Consider the following 14,777-nt stretch of genomic DNA (forward strand, 5'->3'; position numbering starts at 1 on the left):
CAACAACTGGGTTGTTGTTGATGTTCCTACTATTATTCACCGTTCTAGGTAGTTTGTTTTCATTTTTTATAGAAAAATCCTTCTCCTATGCCTAAGGGAGAAGTGAACATTGGTGGGCATTTTCCTTATTATCATCATTGAAATAAAATTTTATTCATCCATATCTATGATTTTTTTATTTTTACTCTTTGTTTTTCTGAAAATGGTAATCACAAAAAACATAAATAAATAATAATCTTCCCATCTACATAATATTTGTTTGCACTCCACCTCTCTAAAATCAAAATATCAAATCATTATGCAGGTTGGTTCTCAAACCCATTGAGTACAATGATCCTACTCCCTCTCCAAACTTTGATTTCCTTGTGTTTGAAGCTGAGGAAGAAAATGATGATGAAGAAATATCTGATGGGTTATCCCGTTTACTTGAGCATGAGGAAAAATCCATTCATCCATTTGAAGAGCAAATTGAATTAGTCAACTTGGGTTCCGATGATGATGTGAAGGAAGTCAATATTGGGTCTCAACTGTGTCCAGAAGCTAAGAAGGGGTTGATTGATTTTCTTCGAGATTATTCTGATGTGTTTGCTTGGTCCTATCAAGATATGCCCAATTTGGATTCTGAGATTGTGGAGCATAGAATGCCTTTGAAGCCATAATGCCTGCCAGTCAAGCAGAAGTTGAGAAAGACTCATCCTGACATAGTAAAGATCAAAGAGGAAGTGCAGAAACAAATTGATGTTGGTTTTCTTATTACCTATGAATATCCTGAATGGGTGGCCAATATTGTGCCTATCCCGAAGAAAGATGGAAAAGTCTGCATGTGTGTTGACTATAGAGATTTGAACAAAGCTAGTCCGAAATATGATTTTCCTCTGCCACACATCGATATGTTAGTAGACAATACAACTAAATTCAAAGTCTTTTTGTTTATGGATGGATTTTCCGATTATAATCAAATCAAGATGGCACCTGAAGATATGGAGAAGACCATATTCATTACACCCTGGGGAACATTCTGTTATAGAGTGATGCCTTTCGATTTAAAGAATGCTGGTGCAACGTAACAGAGAGATATAAGCACTCTTTTTCATGATATGATGCATAAAGAGATTGAAGTTTATGTTGATGATATGATTGCTAAGTCAAGTGATAAAGAAGAGCATGTTGAGCATTTGTTGAAGCTCTTCCAGCATTTGAGAAAATATAAACTCCGCTTGAATCCCAATAAATGTACTTTTGGTGTTCGCTCTGGTAAGTTGTTAGGCTTTATTGTTAGAAGGAAGGGTATTGAAATTGATCCCGCTAAGGTCAAAGCAATACAAGATATGCCCGCGTCTAAAACTGAGAAGCAAGTTAGAGGTTTTCTCTTCCGCTTGAACTATATCGCAAGATTTATATCGCATATATTGCCACCTGCACATGGTAGATGGTTGTCCTGGGAATTTCAGGGTTTTTGATGTCCGTCATATACGAAGATCGTTGGTGGAGATTCATAGGGATATGTGCTTGGTTAGTAATTGTGTTATCTGCAGCGTCAATCTTCGAGGATGTGTAATTGTCAAGAGGGATATTCAGAAACTAATGGATGAAGGTGTTATTTAAATTCAACAATCTAGGTATATGGGGAATAATATAAATGTTATTGTGCCAATGTTCAAGACCCCGAGCGGGTAGTTATTTAGTATGACATCAGCAAGAATGATAACAAATCGATATTATTGTTGGTTATACGGTTATCAGACTCCATCCCCTATTCATTCGATAAAGCTGTACCTTATAAGTACAATACTACCATGATTGAGAATGGGCAAGAGGTTCCTATTCTCGTTGCAAATTCAGTGGTAAGCATTACAGATGTCATTAAGGTGACCCGTAGTGGTTGTGTTTTTGGCCCGATATCTCCTAGAGTTGTGGAAGATGTTACGGTGGGTAAGAAAGCAGATGTTCCTATAGTTGATCCAATTAATGCTCTAACTTGTCAGTCTTGTGAACCCAACAGGTTGAATATTAATGATGATGAGGTTTTACGATTAATCAAGAGGAGTGAGTTTAACTTTGTGGAGCAGTTTCTCCAGACGCCATCAAAGTTTTTTGTGTTGTCGTTATTAATGAATTCCAAAGCGCATAGAGAGGCTTTGCAGAAAGTGTTGGAGAATGGCTACATATAGCACGATGTGACTATGGATCAGTTCGACCACATTGTTGCCAACATCACTTCTTGTAAAAACCTGGGCTGTTGTGATGAAGAACTTCCTAAGGAAGATAGGAATCATAACTTCGCACTCCATATTTCAATGAATTGCAAAGAGGTTGCTCTGTCCAATGTATTGGTTGATACTGGTTCATCATTGAATATGTTTCCCAAGTCAACTTTAGCAAGATTTTATTATTAAGGCGCCCCTATGAGGTACAGTTGCATGGTGGTAAAAGCGTTTGACGGTTCCCAAAAAACTATCATTGGAGAGGTGGAGCTTCTAGTCAAGATAGGTCTGAGTGACTTTCAAATTACTTTTCAAGTAATGTACATTCACCCGGTTTACAATTGTTTGTTGGGAAGGCCATGGATCCATGAAGTTGGTGTTGTGACATCTACTTTGCATCAGAAGCTGAAATTTGTTAAGAACAGCAAGCTCGTCGTTGTTAGTGGGTAGAAAGCGCTTTTGGTGAGCCATTTATCATCCTTCACCTATGTGGAAGCTGAAGAGGAAGTTGGAACACCGTTCCAAGCCTTATCTATTGCTGATGAATTGAATAAGACTGGAGCATCCATGTCTTCTCTAAAGGATGCAAAAGAGGTTATTCAGGCTGGAGGCACCGACAAGTGGGGTCGTGTTATAGAGGTTATCAAGAACAGGGTTGGTATGGGATTTCAGCAAGGGTCGTTCAACGAAAATGTCAAGGCTATGCAAGAAGTTTTCCGCAGTGGAGGGTTCATTTACAAGGATGATCAATACTCAACTGTAGTTATTGAAGATGACGATGAAGATGAAGCTTGTACCAACTTCGTGACACACGGCCAGACTTGCAGCAATTGGGTTGCTGTAGACGTTCCTGTTGTTATGCATTCTTCAATGTATTTTTTTTATTATTTAAAGAAAAATACTTCTCCTATTCCTAAGGGAGAAGTGAAACATTGTTGGGTATTTCTGATTTCTCATCAATGAAAATACAATTTTATTCATCCACATCTTTGATGTTTGTTTTTACTTTTTGCCTTTTCTGAAAATGGTAATCACAAAAAAACATAAGTAAATAATAATTTTCCCATATCTACATAATGTTTATTTGCACTCCATTTCTATAAAATCAAAATATCAAATCATTATGTAGATTGGTTCTCAAACCCATTGAACATAATGATCCTACTCCCTCTCCAAACTTTGATTTCCTTGTGTTTGAAGTCGAGGAAGAGAATGATGATGAAGAAGTGTCTGATGAGTTATCTCATTTTCTTGAGCACGAGGAAAGAACCATTCATCCATTTGAAGAGTAGATTGAATTAGTCAACTTGGGTTCTAAGGATGATGTGAAGGAAGTCAAGATTGGGTCTCAGCTTTGTCCAAAGGTTAAGAAGGGGTTGGTTGATTTTCTTCGAGAATACTCTGATGTGTTTGCTTAGTCTTATCAAGATATTCCAGGTCTTCATACCAATATTATGCAGCATAGATTGCCGCTGAAGCCAGAATTCCTGTTGATCAAGCATAAATTGAGAAGAACTCACCTTGATATGGAAGTGAAGATTAAGGAGGAAGTGCAGAAGCAAATTGATGTTGGTTTCCTTGTTACCTCCGAGTATCTACAATGGATGGGAAATATCGTACATGTTCCTAAGAAAGATGGAAAAGTCTGCATGTGTGTTGATTATAGAGATTTGAATAAAGCCAGTCCGAAAGATAATTTTCCTCTGGCACACATTGATATATTGGTAGACAATATAACTAAATTCAAAGTCTTTTCGTTTATGGACGGATTTTCTGGTTATAATTAGATTAAGATGGCACCCGAAGATATGGAGAAGACAATGTTCATTACACATTGGGAAACATTTTGTTATCGAGTGATGCCCTTCGGTTTAAAGACTGTTGGTGCAACATACTAGGGAGCCATGACCATTCTTTTCCATGATATGATGCATAAATAGATTGAAGTCTATGTTGATGATATGATTGCTAAATCAAGGACTGAAGAAAAACATGTTGAGCATTTGTTGAAGTTATTCCAGCGTTTGAAGAAGTATAAACTCCGCTTGAATTCCAATAAGTATACTTTTGGTGTTCGCTCTGGTAAGTTGTTGGCCTTTATTGTCAGTGAGAAGGGTATTGAGGTTGATCCTTCCAAGGTCAAAGAAATACAAGAGACGTCTGCGCCCAGAACTGAGAAGCAAGTCGGAGGTTTTCTCAGCCGCTTGAACTATATCTCAAGATTTATATATCGCATATGACTGCCACATGTGCATCTATATTCAAGCTCCTTCGAAAAGACCAGTCTTGTGATTGGATCGAGGATTTCCATAAAGCTTTTGACAATATCAAAGAATATCTACTTGAGCCTCCGATTCTGTCTCCACCTGTTGAAGGAAGACCTTTGGTCATGTATTTGACTGTGCTTGAAGAGAGTATGGGTTATGCTCTTGGTCAGCAAGACAAATCTGGGAAGAAAGAATATGCAATTTACTACCTCTGTAAGAAGTTCACCGACCGTGAGTCTCAGTATTCTATACTTAAGAAGACATGTTGTGCTTTGGCTTGGGCTGCTAAGCGTCTGCGCCAGTATATGTTGAATCATACTACTTGGTTAATATCCAAGATGGATCCAATCAAGTACATTTTTGAGAAGCCTGCTTAAATTAGGAGGATTGCCCGTTGGCGGATGTTGTTATCTGAGTATGATATTGAATACCAAGCTCAGAAAGCTATTAAAGGTAATGTCTTGGCTGACCTCTTGGCACACCAACCTATTGAAGATTATGAGTCAGTGCAGTATGATTTTCCTAACGAAGAGATTTTGTATTTGAAGATAAAAGATTATGATGAACCATTGCTTGAAGAATGGCCAAAACCTGGTTTTCGTTGGGGCATGGTATTTGATGGAGTTGTTAATTCATATGGTAATGACATTGGGGAAGTGATTATAAATCCTCAAGGCATTAATTTTCTGTTTACAGCTAAATTAACCTTCAAATGTACAAATAATATGGCTGAGTATGAAGCTTGCATTATAGGGCTTGAAGAAGCCATTGATCTCAAAATCAAATATCTTGATGTCTATGGAGATTCAACTTTGGTGGTTAATCAGATCAAAGGTGAATAGGAGATTAATCAACCCGGTTTGATACCATATAGAGATGATGCGGGGAGGATATCAACTTTCTTTATAAAGGTTGAGTTTCATCATATCCCTCGAGATGAAAATCGGATGGCAGATGCTCTTGCAATGTTGGCTTCCATGATCATGGTGAAATTTTGGAATGAAGTTTCCAATTTGACTATGATGCGTCTTGATAAGCCATATCATGTGTTTGTTGTTGAAGAAAGCAAAGATGATAAGCCATGGTATTATGATATCAAATGTTTCCTACAAAGTTAGATTTACCCGCCTGGGGCATCTTTGAAAGATAAGAAGACTTTGAGAAGATTAGCTGCCAACTTCTACCTGAATGGTGATGTGCTTTATAAGAGGAATTTCGATATGGTTTTTCTCAGATGCATGGATAGACACGAAGCAGACCCGTTGATGAATGAAGTCCATTAAGGTTCCTTTGGTACTCATTCCAATGGACATTCAATGGCAAAGAAGATGTTGAGAACAGGTTACTATTGGCTGACAATGGAATCTGACTGTTGTAAGTTTGTGAAGAAATGCCACGAGTGTCAAATATATGCAGATAAGGTTCATGTTCCTCCGACACTGCTGAATGTCATTTCCTCTCCATGGCTCTTCTCCATGTGGGGAATTGATATGATTGGCATGATTGAGCCCAAAGCATCGAATGAACATCGTTTCAGTCTGGTGGCTATTGATTACTTCACAAAATGGTTTGAAGCGACATCGTATGCAAATGTAACCAAGCAAGTTGTTGTAAGGTTTATTAAGAATCAGATTATATGTAGTTATGGTGTGCCATGTAAGATCATTATTGATAATGGATCGAACTTGAATAACAATATGATGGAAGCTCTTTGTAAAGACTTCAAGATTGCACATCATAATTCTTCTCCCTATTGACCCAAGATGAATGGGGTTGTTGATGCTGCGAACAAGAACATCAAGGAGATTATCCATAAGATGGTTGTGACGTACAAAGATTGGAATGAGATGCTCCTGTTTGCTTGGCATGGTTACCGTACCCCTGTCCGCAATTCAACAAGGGTAACCCTTTTCTCTCTTGTTTATAGCATGGAATTTGTGCTCCCCGTAGAGGTTGAGATCCCATCATTGCGTGTCTTGATGGAAGTCAAGTTGACTAAAGCTAAATGGTGTCAGACCAGACATGATCAGTTGATTTTGATTGAAGAAAATAGATTCACTGACGTGTGTCATGGGCAGCTATATCAACATAGAATGAAGAAAGCTTTTGATAAGGAGGTAAAGCCTCGTGTGTTCCGAGAAGGAGACCTCGTGCTCAAGAAGATTTTATCTTTCAAACATGATGTTAGGGGTAAATGGACTCCTAGTTATGAAGGTCCATATGTTATTAAGAGAGTCTTTCCAGGCGGTGCTTTGATTCTTACAACTATGGATGGTGAAGAGTTCACTAGTCTTGTGAACACGGATATAGTCAAGAAATACTTCGCCTAAAAAAGAAAAGAACAACTCGCTAAGTTGAAAACCCGAAAGGGCGACTTAGGCGAAAAATGAGCGTCTCGGTGGACTGAAAACCCGAAAGGGAGATCCAGGCAAAAGTTAGAGACATAAAATAGAAATTTATCCTGGTAGATTGAGTACCTCACCTTGGGGAAATCTAGGGAAAAGTTAGGGATTATGGCAAATAACTGCATCCGGCTAGTTCTGATCTTTGAAGCAGTTTTGACATTCATTTGGTTTTGATTCATCATTCTCAACCAAAGATAAGAGTACAGTTGATTTCAAAGTTGGTAGGGAGAGTAGTGGTCATTGATTTCAATGTAGCCTTTTTCCATTTAAATTACCATTTTCAAACTTTGTAAAGATCGATGGGGTCTCACCATTTGCGGGCTACCATTCTATTAAATAAAGTTGAGCTTTTATCCAATTATTTCTATTCTTATTTGTTTTTGTTTTAATAAAATTTAATTTTATGATGATAATTTTAAAATAAATAAATCAATGAACAATCATTTTTCTTAAATAATAAGGCATTTACTTTTTAAACAAAAGAATGTCAACAGCAATCTAAGAACAGTAAGTCTTGATGTGTGAAGCATTGTCGGTCTTCCCTAAGCAGTTGGTTGGTGTTTACCTCCCTAACAGTTCATCGTTCATCCCCCGACATAGTTGACAGGTTGATCCCCAAGCAATTCATCATCCCCGGTAGAGTTGATGTGTTGTTCCCTTTGCAGTTCATCCTTCCCCAGCTGAGGCTCGCATGTTTGCATCCTCAGTATGTTTGTTTGTGAATGAACCCTGGACCTCCGTGAAACCTTTATTTGGTTTTCAGACCCCTAATGTAGCGGTAAATTCATGACCATCAAGCTATGGATAAACTTGACGTCAATAAAACCAGAGTCGCCATCGGGCTTTTATTGTTTCCAAAGGAAAAGGGAAAAGTATGAACAAAACCCAAGGATAAGAAGTTTTCAAATCAAAACTAACAAAATGCCAGAGATTATAGGTAAGGGAGTTGGTTACATAGAGGGAAGATGTTAGCACCCAAAGTGTCCTTGGTACTCCTAGGGAGCCCTTTTTATGTGTGCATATGTTTTGGTATAAAAGATGTTTGAGAAAAAATAGAGTGTGGGGATGAGAAAAGAGTTCATTGATTATATTTTTATGTTTGACAAGACCTTCGGTCTTATGCCCACATACCAACATAAAAATGAGGGATAAAAACCTCGTAGTTCATGGTAAAAATTTCAAAGAAGTTGGTGAATTGATTTTAACAAAAATTTAAGAAGAGGGCACAAAAGGCCAAAGTTTGAATGGGGTTGTTAATTCTTTTTGTATTTTAAAATTTAAAGTCAAATATGGTTAAGTTTATTTACAAATTTGATTAAGAAAAGATTTTTAAAATTCATTGGCATAAGGCCAAAGTTTTCTAATTATTAAAACATGTCTAAGTTTAAAATCACAAGCAAAGAAGGTTTTTTGAAAGGAGTGAGAGATTTGAAATTTAAGAAGTGGGTGGAGATGAAGAGACTACCCTAAGCAAAAATTTAAAAGTTAAGAGTTGGAAAGATATGACCAATGGGATTCGATCCAATAGACAAGAATGTCATATAGAAACCCATTTTCCATTGGACTTTGATCAAGTAATAAGCATAAGCAATGAGCAATATCCAGACATCATAAAGATCAAGGCATCAAATAAAGATAGCCACATCCAAGCAAGCACTCCAGTATTAGTAGTCTTCATTGTCTTCCCATGTATCAGATGAATTATTCCTTGATCAACTCAGAACAAAACATCAGACAAAGATCATAATAAAGTAAGAATTAGGCACAAGGACAAAATAGCAGATGAAGCAAAGAGATCCAAATTCTCGCATCAGATGAAAGTCACTTGTCAAGACTAGCTCAGTCTCAGGTGTTGGCATTAGCCAAGTCCTTTAGCACAGGGAAAGTTGCCTACTTCTAAGTCCAAAGCTCAGATCAAGTTCAACAGTCCACCAAATGTTTATTAGGGTTTTTCTTGTTATTAAATGTTTTAAGGTTCTAAGACCACAAACAAAGCCAAAAGCAGGCAAATAATATATACAATCACAATAAATGGCTTGAAAGTAAAAGTATAATGAATAAAAGTTAATGGCTTGAAAGTAAAAGTATAATGAATAAAAGTTAATCAATGATTAGTCAAAAGTTAGTGTTGAGTTTTGATTGATTAAGTCATTCTTTGGAGAACACTCAACCATTCATTCACAAGTATGGATCCTTGAACCAAGACATCATCCATGAGAAGGGCTCCAACTTGGATAATTCAACAAGTATGCCACTAGCTTTCATGAAAGGAAATAAAGTCAAGTCTCCATGGAATGCCATGAATAATGGGAGACTTACAATCTCACTTACTAGAATGTTATGCTTTTAGGGTCAAATTTAGCTCTATGTTAAGCAATTGTAATTGGACTTATGTAGAAGGCACAACTATCTAAGGTCGGGCAATAAAAATATAGGTGTTAATGCATGTTAGAAATTTGGTACAAAGAACCAAACTCCTAAAACATACCACACACTAAAAGAAAAATGGGAGGGACCTATCTTAGTCATACTTGTATTGATTCATCTGACACAAAGTTATTGATGAATCAATTAGCCTTTAGACATTAGAGATTTCATTGGTCAAATGAGGAAATGGGAAATAATATGGATGAAGATGAAGAGGGAGGGGAAGATAGAAACACAAATTGATCATGAGAGGAATTTCATCGGATCAAAACTATCCATTCATTTTGGGAGATGAAATATACATTTTATCAATGCCCTAAATCCTATGGTTTTGATCCAACAAAAGTCAAATCAATCATGATCAAGGCCTAAACAGATAGTCAAACATCACAAGACCATAAAGATGGCTCAACATAATTTTTAAACATTTAATCAATTAAAAATCACATTAAAAATGAATTAAAATACATTTTAATTTCGATAAAACCTCAAATCCCTTCAAAACACCAAATAAATGGCCAAGGGATTTATCTAAGGTCAAACAAGGTCAAAGGACCTTAGAAAAAAAAATTCATAATTTTTAGAAAGTCAAGAGTATTTTTAAACAATTAAAAATATGCACAAAAACATTTAATTCATGAAAAATACCAAAATTAATCCAAAAAATAATTTTAATTCAAAATATAGAAGAGAAGAATATTTAAAGATTTCCAGTGATAGTCCCATATTTTTTTGATTAAAAATGGATTTATTATGAATTAAACAAAATAAAGCAATTAAATGAAAAATCAGAAAATGCAAAAAAAAACAAGGTCCATCAGATCTCTCTCATTAATTGAGGTGGCAAATCTGATGGCCACGCGCGTGCTATCCACCATATACCAAATTCAAAGCACTGCAAATGTGGTAATCAAAATGGATGCTCAAGATTAAAACATTTGAATCAAAACAGAAGGTTGGGAACACACCAACACACCACCGGAGCTAGGGCTCCGGTCATCTTCTCCGGTGAACCTCACCGGACTGGATGACCATCAACCATCACCAAAATGAAAAACAAGGACATGATTATAAAGAAAAAAATGCTCAGAAGCTCGAATTTGGCCTCAATTTTCTCCAATTCCAAGTATATTGAAAGATACAGAGATTTAAATTTTGAGGATCATGAATTGAGTTGCTTCGATTTGACCTCAAAGCAACTCAATCTTGTTGCCTACATTGGTAGGACTTCAGCAAACCAACAATCAATCAAAATGGATGATAAATGAGGGAGAATCGAAGAAGAAAAGTTTATGAAATCTCACCTTCGAGGAGCTTCAAATTAGCTTGATCTTGCTTCCAATTTGGCTTTCCTTGACTCTAGAAGCTTGTAGGAGATGATTTTGATGGTTAAAAAGCTTGGACGCTTGGAGTTTCAATTCTAAAACAGAAGGAGAATTGAAACTCGATTTCTCAAGAAATCTTCAAGATTATCCTTTCAATGGTGTTTGTGGAAGAAGGGGGTCGAAGCTTGGGCCAAAGGATCCATTTTCTGATCACCAGGGTCATGTATTTATAGCCATGTTCATTGCTTTTCACAAACGTCAAAATTGGCCAAAATTGGAAAGGTGAAGTGCATCCTTGCATGGGCGTGTGATAGGCCCATGAGATTATGTAATCAGGTCCAAAAATGATCATGAGTAATGCTGAAAGTCTAACATGAGGCCATGCATTTGTAATTGAGAAGTGATCATGAGATTCATCCAAATGGAACCAAGAAGAGTAACCATGCACAAGTCATTCAAACTTTGTCCAAATGAAGTTATTTTGGACATTTTGTAAAGTTAAGATCAAGGGGAACAACTTTCATGTTGAACACGTTTCCATTTGAAGTTTGGGTCATGCTGAATTTTGAGGTGGAAGTTTGAGAAATCAAACATAATTGAAAATTTTCTAAGTTCCAAGTCAAATATCCACTACTTCCAACTTGAATAACTTTTTCTATGAGTATCAAATGGAAAACGTTCCTTCGTCAAAGTTGTATCCCTTTTAATCGTATTCAATTTGGTCACAAATTTGACCTTATTTGGATTTGTCATAAAGGAGTTATACATTTTAGAAGTTGAGGAAAATTGTTTGTTCAATGGTAATGGCCCAAAATGACCTATAATGTTTCCTCTTGGAACATGCCCTTGTAGGTTGAATTTGACATTTCTCAAAGAATAAAATTTTGATAGGAAATCTTTAAATTAATTATGAAACTTGGATGGCCTTCATATCATAAAAATTGAGCAAGTTATGGTCCTTGGAAGTTGACCGCCTAACTAGGGCACAAATAAAATGACATATAATCTTTCACCATAACAAATGATTTTACAAGCAAAACTAGCTCTTGATTCCAACATGAAAGTTGTTTGTAATGTCATTAGGAGTAACGTTTCACTTGAAACAATTTTCATATGACAAAACTTATAGGAGATAGGGTCTAGGGAACCCCAGTTTTGATAGTTGACTTTCTATGGTCAACCTCTTTGAACCAACTTGAAAACTTGAAGTTCTCTCGATATTTTGGACTCATAGAGGATCGTATATGCATAAGATGATGTGAAATGAAGTATCCCTTGATATATTGGACCATATATTGAAGAAACTTGTTGAGGAAGTCACACAAGATACCCAAATGAATTAGGGTTTCCAAGGCAAACAAGCTTCAAACTCTTGGTGATTTCTTGATCCAAATGATAAATGAAGGACACGGGGATCCATAAATGATGTCTAGAACCAATATGAACCATTTATTGATTGATCTCCTTGCCCCGGGGGCCTTAAACCCTAGTTGTGAGCTTGATGAGGTATTGGTGGATGCACACACTACCTACAAAAGAAACAAAGCTATACATGGACATATTTTTGGTATTTTGGTTAGTAAACAAAGAAAAAAAGTATGATACAATCAAATGTGCTTGGTTATCTCTCCGAATACAAACCCAATGAATGAGGAGTAAGGAGGATGCCAAGGTGTGATCCCAAATCCAATGCATATGATGAGATAACATGAGGGATCTTAGGGTCAAATTTTGGGTCTTACAACTGCCCATATTTAAGGACATTCTAATTGAGGATGTGAAGGTTTAAATCTTCGTATAAACTCAGTAGAATGGACTTAAATAACAACATCTAGAAATAAATTTTGGTCCCTAAGAGACCTCATGATGCATATGATATGTATGTAAAAAAATAATCTTCGTGGGGAATATATTGCCACGAAGGAAAAGAATCCTTAGAGACCGAGAGTCCACATGAGCATAAGGAATTCTGCAAGGAAAACTCACTGAGGAGACAAAGACTCTGGGGGATAACAGGCTATGCGTAGGCCAGGATACGACTTGAAAACTGCTGGAGATAAGAGGGGTTTCCATGAAAATAAATCAATGGAGGACTCGACCCAGGGACAAGGTTATCTGCGGGGAATGTCGACTTCACCGAGGAAATACGCGCTCAAACTTAACTGGGGAAGAACGAACTTCAAAATAGAAGTAAAAAAAGATGTATTATCTACTACCAGTTACTGGGTAAGAAGATCAATGCACTCGAACAGAGGGACATACGTTACCGGTTAGGGTAAACATATCAAGGATGACTCGTTGAGGAAAAAGAGGTGTATTCATTACCGGTTACTAGGTAAGAATAACCTACCGGGGAGAGAAAATCAAATAGGATTTACAACTACCTGCTACTGGGAAGAAGACCGAAAGAGAGAGTATCTGTCACTAGTTAAAGTGAACATATCAAGGATAAACTCAAAGGAAGAATATTTGTCATCGGTTATGATGAACATATCAATGATAGACCACCTGGGGAAAGAGGAAGAATATCTGTTACCTGTTAGGGTAAACATATCAAGGATAAACTTCCAGGGAGAAATAGGAATTACAACTACTGATTACTGGGTAGAAGACCAAAGATAGAGAATATCTGTTATCGGTTAGGATGAAAATATCAAGGATAGACTCAGCAGAGGAAATGAGATTTACAACCACCGATTACTAGGAAGAAGACCACCCAAAAAATAGAGAGAATTCATCACTAGTTAAAGTGAACATATCAAGGATTAACTCTGAGGGGAAAAGTAGGATTTATAACTACCATTTACTGGGCAGAAGACCGCAAAGAGGACAAAATGCGCCACCGGTTAAAGTGATCATATAAAGGATTAACTCTCTGGAGAATGAAAGTAGGGATTACTACTACCTGTTTACTGGGTAGAAAACCAAAAAGGAAGAATATCCGTCACCGATTAGGATGAACATATCAAGGATAGACTTATCGGGGAAATGCGAAAACGAATCCTCTAGGGATAATAAAGGAAGTAGATTACATTTTATCGGGTATTGGTCAAAATTAACACACTCAACATCAAGAAAAATATTACCAGTTACTGGGTAATAGACTCTTAGAGACCAAAAGATCTATCTAGGTAAGAATTAGAAATAAACAGCCAATCAAAGACTCAACCTAATGAGGATATAACTCAGGGGGAGTGGTTCCATCCAGATAATAAACTGGGGAGGAAACTGTAATAACGTCCACGAGGAAATAACTTAATGGGGAATGAGAAAGGATAAACTATTTCTGCTTAAAGGGCTGACACTCTACAATTGAAGGAGGACAAACGCACCAAATCTGCATAGGAAACTAATATCACCAAAGCAGGGGAATAGAAGAAAAAATAAATGCGATAACATGCACAATAAAATATCTGATGCTGTGTTTTATGCATGACTATGTATGTATGTGATTATGATTATGCTCACAAAATAGCACAAAGGATACACATAACAAAGATTTGAATCATCACTACAACACTTAGCTAATCTCAACAAGATGGAAACACCAACTGGAGGACATGATAGAGATGAAAATAAATCATCTAGATCTGAATCAATCAACTCTTGTTGCGGAAAGACATGAAGAACATGCTTCCAATCAATCATGGCAAACTCCACGGGGAAAAGAGAGCACCGCGGAAGGATGACCAACCAATCATGCCGAGGATAGGGAAGTATCTGCTGAGGATCCAAACAAATCAACCCTGGGGGGATTTTAAGTCAACACCATATCAAATGGGAGATAACCTTGCAGGGGATAAAATCAAATACTGCACAGAAGCATTGCCATGAGCAGGCAACAAATTGGCTTTGACATTAGGCGCACGATCCTCTAAGGACACTATACCGTTGTTAATCAGCTTCTGAACCTCATACTTAAAAGGATAGAAATTTTCAATGTCATGGCCGGGAGCTCCCTGATGAAAAGCACAATGCAGATCAGGCTTGAACCACCATGGCAAAGGTTCAGGAGTATGTGGAGGAAATCTTGGTTGAATCAGATTCTTGACAACCAAAGAAGGATATAATTTTGCATAAGTCATCGGAATAGGATCAAAATAGACATTCTTCCTCTCAAAATTTTGATGATGATTGTTGTTGTTGTAG

The 14,777-nt window shown here is 36.9% G+C and overlaps 1 protein-coding gene across 1 annotated transcript in view; it reads left to right on the top strand.

Moving 5' to 3' along the window:
* Positions 1–2,771: 2,771 nt before the first annotated feature.
* The window catches only part of LOC127080594 (uncharacterized), a 56,747-nt gene continuing 44,741 nt past the window's right edge, over positions 2,772–14,777 (top strand). The window contains exon 1 of the mRNA XM_051020909.1: positions 2,772–3,056. Within this exon, the coding sequence (XP_050876866.1) occupies positions 2,772–3,056 (285 nt within the window). The remainder of the gene's footprint in view (positions 3,057–14,777) is intronic.

Source organism: Lathyrus oleraceus, chromosome 5 (assembly GCF_024323335.1).
Source record: "Lathyrus oleraceus cultivar Zhongwan6 chromosome 5, CAAS_Psat_ZW6_1.0, whole genome shotgun sequence".
Classification (NCBI taxonomy): domain Eukaryota; kingdom Viridiplantae; phylum Streptophyta; class Magnoliopsida; order Fabales; family Fabaceae; genus Lathyrus; species Lathyrus oleraceus.